The sequence below is a fragment of the Nyctibius grandis genome, chromosome 26, assembly GCF_013368605.1.
Source record: "Nyctibius grandis isolate bNycGra1 chromosome 26, bNycGra1.pri, whole genome shotgun sequence".
Classification (NCBI taxonomy): domain Eukaryota; kingdom Metazoa; phylum Chordata; class Aves; order Nyctibiiformes; family Nyctibiidae; genus Nyctibius; species Nyctibius grandis.
In genome coordinates this window covers 7,429,663-7,441,411 of record NC_090683.1, presented here as the reverse complement: position 1 = coordinate 7,441,411, position 11,749 = coordinate 7,429,663, and the positions used below count along the sequence as shown (strand labels likewise).

At 41.4% G+C, this 11,749-nt stretch overlaps 1 protein-coding gene across 14 annotated transcripts in view; it reads right to left on the bottom strand.

The window, feature by feature from the left end:
* LOC137673835 (ras-related protein Rab-18-B-like) overlaps positions 1-11,737 on the bottom strand; it is a 34,096-nt gene extending 22,359 nt beyond the window's left edge. For 6 of the 14 annotated variants that reach the window (XR_011049777.1, XR_011049778.1, XR_011049779.1 and 3 more), the window contains exons 1-6: positions 11,549-11,737; positions 11,420-11,475; positions 10,696-10,757; positions 8,514-8,742; positions 7,595-7,713; positions 6,651-6,717 (exon numbers count right to left, since the gene is read on the bottom strand). Coding sequence is in view for 7 of the 14 variants with exons in the window: in XM_068418864.1 (XP_068274965.1) it covers positions 5,566-5,741; positions 6,651-6,717; positions 7,595-7,713; positions 8,514-8,742; positions 10,696-10,757; positions 11,420-11,475; positions 11,549-11,613 (774 nt within the window). In the remaining 7 variants the exon portion in view is untranslated. Of the gene's footprint in view, positions 1-695; positions 5,742-6,189; positions 6,462-6,650; positions 6,718-7,594; positions 7,714-8,513; positions 8,743-10,695; positions 10,758-11,419; positions 11,476-11,548 lie in introns of those variants that run through there. The other 8 variants (XR_011049776.1, XM_068418866.1, XM_068418869.1 and 5 more) reach the window with 8 other exon arrangements.
* Positions 11,738-11,749: the final 12 nt, after the last annotated feature.

Sequence of the window (11,749 nt, the reverse complement as noted above, 5' to 3'; positions counted from 1 at the left end):
TATACCACGTTATCTTAGTGATATCTACAGATTTTTAATACATAATATTTTAATGATCAGCCATCACTGCTTTTTTCTAAACAAAAGACTGGCTTTTTTCTTTTTTTAATAAACACATCTTAGTTTGTCTAGAACAGGATAAAAAGTATGTAAGTTCAAAAAAATGCCCATCATCAATGACCGTTTACAACCAGGTATCCCAGATACCTCACGTTTGAGGTATTAAGAATGCACTAAAATACTAGTTTGCTTTGCCCTTTCAGATAGTGTAGCAAAACTTGTAGAGAACCTGAGAAGGAGCAAGGGGAATATGGAGGACAGTTTAGAAAGAAGCTTTCCCTTACAGTTGTCATTGCTAATTGAGCACAACCCATCATAAGCTGGGTGTCATGGGGGGGAAAAAAGGCTACAATTATAAGTAGTAAAACCTGTGAGCTTCTCAAGGGCCTAATTAGCAAATCAGCAAAAAAAACTTGCCTGGGATTCAATAGCTTCCTAAACTTTTAGTGAAAAGTTGGCTAGGGCCATTACTGAAATTAAGTTCCACTTCTGTAATGTAAAAGCAAGGTTCTTGTTATAGTAATCTTTATAAAAAGAAACATAACTTTATGGTTTATTGCTCTGCCCTAACTGAAATTAATATTTTTCCTTATGCATGTGAGTGAGTAGACAATAGAAAGATTGAGTCTTGAATGTAATATAGTAGCATATTTTATTTATGCTAAAATACTGGCAATATTTATTGAGAATCAACAAAACGCAACTTCAGCAAAGCAGCTATTAGCACTAAGACCACACATGCTTTTTTTTAATATAGGCAGCCCTTCAAGCCAAATTTCTAACTTATTTTGTTCTAGAAAATGCTTCCCTTGCTCCCTTTTCTAATTACCTAATGCTTTCTTACTACTTTCAGATTTTTTTTAAGGTATAGTTTTTTTCTAGTTCAATATACATTTAACTAAATAGCTATAATTTTAAAAGCAACCCAATTTATTTAGTTATAATAAAATAATATTTATAAAAAACAAAAATTTAAGTACATCCCTGCCAACCAGTCTAAGAATTCTTTTGATCATAGGTAGGTTTACAGTCAATAAGCCTCTTCAAAATACCCTGGTTTTCCACAGTGTTGTTCATTATTTCCCTGTTCTATTTGGACTATAAACAAAACCTAACGCATTTGAAAACACATTTTCTGGCTAATGAAATATTTGTAAGGCACATATACACACACACATATATATATATATGTAGTTGCAAATGCCCGCAGTCAAACAAACTCGTGTTATGTACTCCCATACATAGACATCTCCCCCCGCTTTGGTCAGCATTTCCATAACAGCATGTTATGGGCTGTACCTTTATCGCAGCTCATTGCCATATCCTTTTCCTGCACAGTTCTGTCTTAAGTCAGACATGCCTACACTACTTCAAGTTACTCTTTACAGCATTCCAAGACTATAGGCACCACCAAATAGTTAAAGTGATCTCACTTGGCAAAAATCTGAAAGTGTAGCTGTATGTGGAAAGAAATGAGCAAGAGAACAGCTGCTGTGAATAAGTAAGGGGAGGCAATGATAATACACTGCAATTCAGTAAAGGAATGTGTACTACACGTGCAGCCTCTTTCAGTGCAAGTATATACTACAAATATAGAACCAGAAATCACTTTGCTGGCTTGCCTTGGATGGCTGGTTGTAATGTTAAATCAAGTGTGGGGAAATCACGATGAAAAAGCAAATTTGGGTTGCAGTCCATGCGTTAGGGCAGTCTGGAAAAAAAACTTTAGAACTGAGGTTAGCAGAAAACAGGATGATAGCTAGTGAAAGATGCAGTCAAAGCCCTAGCAAGGAGCACCATTTCCGTGTCTGGATGGTACAGGATGATAGGCAGCATCAATTTGCACAAAACAACAGTGACTCGTGGAAGCTCTGCAAGAAACAATGCTACATAGAAGCGTGTCAGTAGACACATTTTATACACAATGAAAAGGGTTAAGATCTCCACAAAGTGGTTCACTCAGTGTTTGTTGCAGAGGGGGGCAGGGTGTGCATATGTGTGTACAAAACAGGTTTTGTATACAGAATGGACTGAAGGAAGAACTCTGTAAGGATACTATAGCAGATGGGGTACAGGAAGCTTGAGGATGAGAATGCAGTTGAATTCTAAAAATAACAGCAGAACAGAACTCTCAAAAGGCATCTAACTCTTCAGAAGATGAGGTAGGAAGGTACTACCACTTAGTACATGCAAATTTAGCTCCCTCTATTATAGATTGCCCCTCCTGAAGCTGAAATGTTTCATCAAGGAGCCCTTCTGTGAATATAATCTTGTGTGAGGCGGTGCAGCTTTTCAGAAACAAGTGGAAATGAAATGCTGACAGCTACAGTTCTACTTTTGTAAACTGTGGATCCATCTGATAATATTATGCAACACCCTACCTTTATACATACACACACACACCTGCCCCCCTGGAACAAATGGAAGCAGTATCTCCTGTGAAAGTGTTCGTTCCAACAATCCACCTTCCCTGTCCTTTGCTGTGTCTCAGCTAGCTTTCCCAAGAGCTTATTATTCTCTCTGGCCAATCCACTTCTGAGCCTCCTGTGCAAGAGATAACAAGTTTGTAATACCATTCTCATAAGAATCTTTACTGGGCTGCCTCTCACAGTTATGTTGCCCTATTCATTGCCAATACATATATATTTAAAAAAAAAACCACCACCTTCTCCTCATTTCTGCACTTGGTCACATGGAAAGTCACTCTGTTCTCTCTGTTACCACTACTTCCTTGTTTTCCTTCTCCCAGCACTCCCTTTCATATATGCATATGAACAAACAAGAAAGGAAAGCAAGAATGCACTCTATTTTTTTCCTGTCCTTACCCTTTCTATCATTAATTTAAGTTGGTGACTCAAAGGATAAAGCAAGCCCCCTGCTCTACATTTACCTGATGACTTCCCTACCACTTGAGGCACTGTATGACAGACTGACTTAGGCATACCATTACCTAAATCTTGCCCAGGTTAAAATACTGGGTCTGTGGATGTGAAGGCTTATTATCCACACAAGATCTTGCTTAAGGCAGAGGGAAGCCTTAAGTGAAAAAAGTCTTATGAAGTTATTCAAGCTCAAATCCCTTCACCCAGCTTGTCCTCTGTCAGCATCCCCTAACAAACTCTGAAAACAGGTTTTGCTGGGGACAGCATAACAAGTCAGCATTGCTTTGTAGAAGCAGTAGAAAAAATTCCCTCAAAAATTGTTATTACTATAAATACCACCACTTCATAAATTAATCAAGGTGGATTTTGGTTCTGGGTTCCACACACACCACCCCCCCACCCCCCGCAATACAGTAGAGGAAACATTCATTCAGTAGGATTGTATCTGCAGCAAACTGAACCATGACGCAAAGGAATATGATGTTACTTTTAAAAGGGCTGCCAGCTGTTTTAATTATTTCTAAAAAATACACCACTCTTAAAAATGAGGCCGCCTAAGGAAGTCAGATACCACTTGCAGCACAGCTCAGCTAAGCAGTTTTGCCCACATTCAACAGGGCAGCAACAGAGAAGTCTTCTCTCCAGTCTCTTCCTTAACCTCAGGAAATGTAGGAAAGAAGTAACTACCTTGGCAACAGGCTCATTATACAAGAGTCATGCCCATCAGTGAAAAAAAACCTACATGAACAGCAGAGAATGCATCAGGACCATTGTGTGGCCTGCTGATCAGAAGTCGTTCATCCCTTACCTTTTCATGACTGTCTCCTTCCTAGCCTTCCCACCTGGTTTTATGGCTTTGTTACAATTGCCATGGCCTCCCATCTTCTGAACTTTACTTTCTAGTCTTATTTTCCTGTGTCCATGCTCTGTTTCCAGTTATACCTGGAGATTCCAGACAATCTCAAATTGTGATGCGCTCACATTTTGCTGATAGACACTCAGTAGTTTAACAAACCACGCTGTGATCTGCTTACAGTGTGCCTATCGGTCACGCCAACAGTAACTACTTTCTCTTCTACTCACTCATAAGCTGATACAAATAACTATTTCAAAGGGACATCTTATAGACCAAAACCAAGATGGAAGTGTAAGAAGCAGTCCTTCAGCTGGCTGTAAGCCAGATGAGTTGCAAGATCCAAGATCTCTTTCAGACTGATTTCAGCAGAGGGAAATACACAGGAGTGATATTCCAACTATGCAGCCACTTACATCCGTTGCAAGGCAGAGAGAAGTTGGTGCAAAAACCCAATACAGGTATTTCTGTTCACTTTAGTGACAATTATACAGGCACACTTTTCACAGAAGAAAACAGCTCCACAAAGAACAAGTTACAATAGTTCTAAGGTGGTATTCAAGGAGGCACTCCACTAATATAAATTAACTTGATAGTGATGAATGATCAAAACATGCAACTTTAAAAAAAAAAAAAGGCAATTTTTCTGTTCTGACTTGACAATGTCCTGTAATGAAAGACTGTCTTTGGATTTGACACCTGTTTACAAGCACTTCAGTTTACATTTTAAATGCTTTTAATATTGTCCCCAAATTTGATACTTTACAGTGTTGCAGGCAGCCAACCAGAAGTCTTCTAGAGGCACTGCTACCAAGATCAGTCTAGAGTAACACCTTCCATGACTCAAGTTTGTTTTCAAGAAAAGGCAGCAAGTTTAATGGGGGGGAAAAAAAGGTAAAAAGATGCAGTTATCCAACAGAACTTCAAAATGGGACTGGCAATAGACAGACTCATCCTAGTGGAAAGTCTTCCATAACCAGCACACTTTATATTAAACTTAGTTTTAGCCCTGCAATTGCTGAATGAGGGCAGGAACAAGGGTTTGCAAAGAGCCCCATTAAGCGTAAAAAGGACCCACAGTGTAAACTGGCCCAAAATGACGACTCCATTTCACCACTGATCTTCGGTACAAAGTACAAGAGCAGCAAGGGGTAACCTAACAGTGTACTGCACAGGAAGCGTTTTTTTTTCCCCTGCCATATGTTAATAGATATGCCTCTTCACTACAACCCTAAAATTACGTAGTAACTCAACTTACTATGTGGGGACATATAGCAATTTCAACTGCTTAAATCCATCTGAAGTAGGGAAACAACATCACTGCTCAGGGTAGTTCCTGACTGTTAAACTACATTTAAGGGAACCTGCGTGCCTAAAAGACTCCCATGCCATTCTGGGGAAGAGAAGCTTTTCAATAATATTCCAAAATGGAGTACTACCTTATTTTATGCTAAGGCAGGAATTTCAGAAAAAGTCCATGTTGAATGCCATACAGCAAGAGCACAATTCTCTAAGAAACACTATGATTTAACAGTGAAAAATATGACAGTTACCAGAAAAATATCTGGAGATCTCAGTTGTGTGTAAGGGAAGGAGAAATTGTATTTTGTTAATGAACAAAAATGTATTTTGCTAATTGGTTTGGTTTTTGGATGTACACAACTGGTGCCAGCTCAAACAAGGCACAGACTAGTGCTTGGAATCCACTCCCCCCCCACCTTTTTTTAAAAAAAAGCCCACTCCATTCAAACAGAACAGCCACCCGCAGATTTAAGAAAGTGGACAGTATGCACCACATAAGCCTTTATCCTGCTGTGCTGAAGATTCCATTAGCTGGACTCCCCGCTTCTTTGCACTTTTATCCCAAAGACCTGGTGTCTGCAGGATCTTTATGACTAGTTCCTCAAAGGCATGTTGCACTCCGTCCCGTGTCTTGGCACTGGTCTCTGGTGGAGGGTGAAAAAAGTGAAGGGAGGGGGGAATATTTTATCTTATTTGCAGGGAGTATTCCACTTTGTAACAAGTTATTTTGGGACCACAAAGAAGATATAACTTTTTTAATGAGTGAACCTCCTCTCCATTCTCCCTTAAAGGCACACTTACGTTGCATATGATAAACAGAAATGCATCCCAGTCTGAAACATCTTTTTTTTTCCACCTAAAAAAAATTCCACAGCTCCCCATTCTCTCCATAATGGAGAAACAGAAATTGTTCTCAGGTTGTGACAGTAAATCTACAAGATAATTATTCCATAACTAAGCTGGGAAACAAAGAATGCAGAGGCAATTACATATTTTCCCCTATGCATTTATTCCAGTTCCTTCTGAAAATCTTTTCAAGCAGCTTCACTTAAAAGGTACTTTTTTTAAAAAAAAAAAAAACACACAACACGATTTGTTCCCCATCTTTATATCTTCACATTGTACATTTTATTGTTGATCTAAGAATAGTCTTTTATGTAGCTGCAACAGACACTTGGAAATGAAAGAGAGATTTACCCAAGGTCCTTGCTGACATCAGTCAGGAGAAAAATTCCAGTCTTCTGGGCTCTGAATTAAAAAATCCTGCTAGTTTCAAGAGAATATTAAATTCATGCCTACACAATATATGAAGTAAATCTCTTTCAGAGAAAAGTACTTACAATTGCAGTCAATGCAGAGCATCTCTGAAAAAAAGTTAAAACCTACATCCATGCCTATGAACTAGTGCAGGAAAAGGAACCCATATTAATTAGGTACTAATAAAAAAAGTAAATCAACCCATCAACCTAAAATACAAGTGTACACTTCATTCATGCTTAGCAATACCAAAATAAACATATGAACATACAAGTTTTTCGCACAGAGTTACATACCTATAAAAAGCAGTGAGCGTTTCCTAGCAAACTGGAGTCCTTCTCTTCTCTCTACTTCACGATCAGGCTGCGTATACAAAAGAATATGACTAAAATAAGCTACGCTTGCCACTTTTAGGAAGTCCCTGGAAAAGCACCACTGGATAAATGAAGTTTTGCTAAAAAAAAAGTCTATAAAACCACGTAGTAATCAACAACTGATTTCCCCACTTGACAGACAGCTTACGGCTAGACAGGCTGTTATGAGGGTCAAATTGAACAGTAGCAACATCAAATCAGTAGGAAATAACTGTGTTGCTATCTTCTGAATCAACTAGGAGCAAGAGTATGCCAGAAATGAGGTTTCAGTAGTCACATAGCTAAAAAGGCATATTAAAGGATCTGAAAATTGACAGATCTGGAAGAGAGCAGAAAAGAACCTAGTTCAGGATAGCTACACTGGAAACCTCTTGTAGTAAAGCAAGAATGAAACACCTCGCCATGCAACTGGCATCTAAGATACATCAAAACACCCCAGAAACATACAACAACCAGTGCACCTCACACCCACACAGATGCATACTCTATAGCCATCTGAAGAGCTGAATTCTCCTTCCTCACCACCCATCCAAAACAGTCTGGTCAAAAAGAAAGCAGCAGTTGTGCTGTTGTGCTGCACTTAGCTTCAACAGCATACAGCAGTTTTTAGGCAGAACTTCTCACTATTTTAAGATAATCTCTCTCATCAATTGCATCTCTCCAGGAGAGTTTCCATTAATATCTTTAACAAGATCTGCTTCTAAAATGACGTAGTAAGTGAAGCCTGTCCAACCTAGGTTCTTCAGTTACAGAGCATATCACCACCTCACACAGATATGTTAGTTTCAGCACTTATCTCACATTTATACTCTATCATGACTGAGTAATCTGTGGAAGAGTGTAAGAGGATGCATTTCTAAACTGACCTTATCAGTTTTATTGCCAACTAACATCTTCACAGTGTTGCTTTTGGTCGTATACATTTCCAGCTCATTCAGCCAGCTCTCTAGTCCTGCGAAAGTGTCTTTTCTTGTAACATCATACACTGGTAACAGAGGAAAAGCAGCTTAACAGCTGTAGAGTCTTGAACAATATTTACTTCATTACAGCAGAATTTAATCCCTACTAACTACTGCCCCGAAAAAAAAAGCAGTATTAGAGAATTACAGAAAGATGCATCAACCATATCCTCTTCCCAGAGCTGGAACATATGGGCTGTGCTGCCCCAAAGTCACTAGGGATTACAAAACACGAGCATCTCTGCAATAGATCTGTGACTAGAAATCAGACTTACCAGTTGAAATCTTATACCCGTTACTAGTTCTGAAATGCGCCACACAGAATATTTTGAAATAGGTATTTTGTCACCTCATTTAATGTATAACTACGTGCATGCACTGCTGCTAAAAACACAGTGACTTTTGGTCACTGGTAACTTCATAACTACATTCACTTAATCACTAAGGTTTAAAAAGTTGCATCACAGTCAAAGATTTATTTTGTACAGCAAGGTGTTCAGCCTTCACAAATCCTGAGAATAAGAATCCATTCTTTTTCTAATTGATGTTGTCATGCAGAAAGAGACTAGCCATCCATTACTTGTGCTACAAATCCCATGTCTTACAGTAATCACATCAATAGCTTCTAGAAAAAAAAAAGTAAAAACATTGTGGGGAAAATAAACAACACCACAAAACCCAATTTGCCTTATTACCATAAACTCACCAAAGTAATAACTACAAAGCTAATAATTCATCCACTCAACAGCTTGCAGCATTACATCTCTGTATTTTTAATTAAAGGTATTTTGAAGAAACATTATTTCCTGCCAGTGGTTTTGCATACTCAAGTGTCTGAGGTGATGATGCAGCGATGTTGTAAAACCCGTAATTGTTCCTCTCATTCTCTCACGACAACCTCCTTTTGTAAAGACATGCGCATTTAGGTAGTAATAAAGACCACACTTTTTGTAATCATGTTTTTCTTCCATATACCTCCTACCTAAAACAACCCCTTGAGCTCCTCGGTAATAACTGGGAGTCAGTGTTCTAAAGCGTTCCTGTCCTGCTGTGTCCTACAGAGGGGGAAAAAAAAAAAAAAACAACAAACAAACAAATCCCCACGCATACACAAAATCAAATATATTTAGAACAAAAACAGTATTTTAAACTACACAAGATAAACAAAGTTAAATTCTACCTGACCAGCAAGGATATGTGAAACCATAAGACAACAGAATGAGGGAAGCAGTCAGAAAACATTAGCAGCAGCAACAGAAAACAGATGAGGGGGTAGAAAGCATGGAGAGGACTTGATTGAAGGTTAAAGCAATAAGCACAGACACCTGTAACATGAGTGAAACAACAAGAAAGTCAGTGGGGTTCAAGAGAAATAGGTAAGGCTATTGCTGCAAGCCAAGCAGCTAGGCTTAATTAGTTAACAATCAGCTGAACTCAATGAGGTGAGGAATAACTGGTTTTCCAGTGAGAGACACTGCTGGAATGGAGACATAGTGGTTCCAAAAATCTCCCTTTGCTCCTCTACAGCAGGAAAGGAGAATCTAGTTAGAAAGAACTACTTCAAGTTTGCTGATTCTACGCATGTAAGAAATTCAAAATCAGTAGGTTCATTCAATTATTACTGCAGTATGTCACACATTCTCATGAATCTTCAAAATAGCTCCTAAGTGCAACATGAAATTCAAAAACCCTCAGAACAAACAATGAGGCAAAAAAATTACACAAATATGATTTTTACCAAAAATAAATTTATGTACAGATTACAATAGACAGACTAACAGCTAAGTTATAATTTATTTCTTCTTTATTAAGAAAAAAACTGAAATTGGCAATATATTTACTTAATTCAGGTCATCATTACTAAAGAGATTGTACTCTCAGGCATCTATGCACACATGGACACTAAAGCAGAAGCCTCTTTTTCACCTGCATTAAAGTTTTTATTTAACACTGTACAACTGCACTGGTTTTCCCTCCCTAATTAGCAGTTTCCCCTGATGCTGTCACAGACTGCTGCAAAAGTGCCTTTTCAAGCTATACAACTTGTGCAAATTCTAGCCTTGCTTTTGATTTCACAGCAAGGAGACACAGCCCTGTGTGATTATTAGGGCAAACGTATCTTGGTTACTCTCAGCAAAGCTCCTGCTTTGTGTGCAGCATGTTCAGAATACAGCCAATACCTACGCTCACTGGCTAAAGCAAATGTGACTTGCTCGCTCTTGCTCTGCATTCTGTACACAAAGTGTGAATGAAAGTAAGAAAATAATTCAAGTTTTGGCATTTATATTACTTTTGTTAATACCAGCCCAAGGCACATTTATGCTCTCTTTCCAATAGTCCCAATTACTTGATTAGTAATGACATGTTCTTTTGCAAAAACCCATGACCATACACATAAAGTCTCTTCCTTTATAATATTATAAATAATCCTGCTCAGGACAAATGCTCAAGTCTCCCAGTAAATTTGAACAAACCTTTAAGTAGTTCAGGACCAATTATATTTTTTTCCATTATTTTAACTAAAATACAGCATCTGCTGCACAGTCCCTACAGGAAATCATGTAACTCATCACCCAGAACATGGCTTTTCTGCAGTTTACTCGACTTAAGTGCTGTTTGTCCTGGGAGTGCCTCTGGGCCATACAGGCATGAAATGCCTTTCTCACACATCCACATCTTCACAAGCCTAACACTTCACAGATGGTTTGAGAAACCCAGTTGTGTAAGTCGGGGAAAGAGCAGTCACAAATCTCTGCTAGTACTGAAGGAAGTCTCAAACCTAGAGCAATGAAGCACTGATCAGTGTTTTGAAAGAAACTTGTCTGCAACTACTGTTGGACGATTAGGACAGACACTCATTCTACGTGCATTTGCATCGTAAGTACATATAATCTCAACATGCAGAAGACTTTACCAAGGGGCAGGGGGAAGGAAGAGAAAAAAAAACACCAAAGGAAGCTCTTGGTTGAGAACAAAAACTACCTATATCTGTCTGGAAGAAAACCTACCCATATTGCAAGCTGTACTGCATGGCCGTCTACCACCATTTTCTTTACTTTAAAATCAACACCTAAGACGTCAGGGAAGGCTTGTCAGAACAAACTGGCGAACGCCCAACCTCGCAGCCGGCTCCCTTACTCCCAACAGCGCGCGCCCGCCCGCCCTCACAGCCGCCCCCCCACCCCAACAGCGCCCGCCCGCCCTCACAGCCGCCCCCCCCACCCCAACAGCGCCCGCCCGCCCTCACAGCTGCCCCCCCCACCCCAACAGCGCCCGCCCGCCCTCACAGCCGCCCCCCCACCCCAACAGCGCCCGCCCGCCCTCACAGCCGCCCCCCCCAAAAGAGCGCCCGCCCGCCCTCACAGCCGCCCCCCCCACCCCAACAGCGCCCGCCCGCCCTCACAGCCGCCCCCCCCACCCCAACAGCGCCCGCCCGCCCTCACAGCCGCCCCCCCCACCCCAACAGCGCCCGCCCGCCCTCACAGCCGCCCCCCCAAAAAGAGCGCCCGCCCGCCCTCACAGCCGCCCCCCCAAAAAGAGCGCCCGCCCGCCCTCACAGCCGCCCCCCCAAAAGAGCGCCCGCCCGCCCTCACAGCCGCCCCCCCCACCCCAACAGCGCCCGCCCTCGCAGCCGCCCCCCCTCGCTCGCACAATTCTGGGTCCCCGCCGCTGCCTCTCGCCAATGCGACCCAAACGAAAACAAGCGACAACGTCCCCAGCTCGGGGACTCACCGATGGTGGGTTTCAGGCACGGCTCAAACGCACCGTCAGTGAACCTCAGCAAGAGGCTGTAGGGAAAGAAACCGAGAACTCAGCCCGGTGTCGAGAGCGCCCCGCCCGCACTGCCCGTACGGCCCGCACCTGGACTTCCCCACGGCGCTGTCTCCGACCAGAAGCAGCTTCAGGGTGAGGCCTGCAGCGTCCATCTCCTGCGCTGCACGGGTCTGGAACCGTCCGCGGTCGAGGAGCGCAGCAGAGGCCGCCGGGCCAGACAGATCAAAGCACCGAGAAGCACACCACAACACTGAAGCAACTGCGCGCTCCCCGCGCTGCTCCGAACCT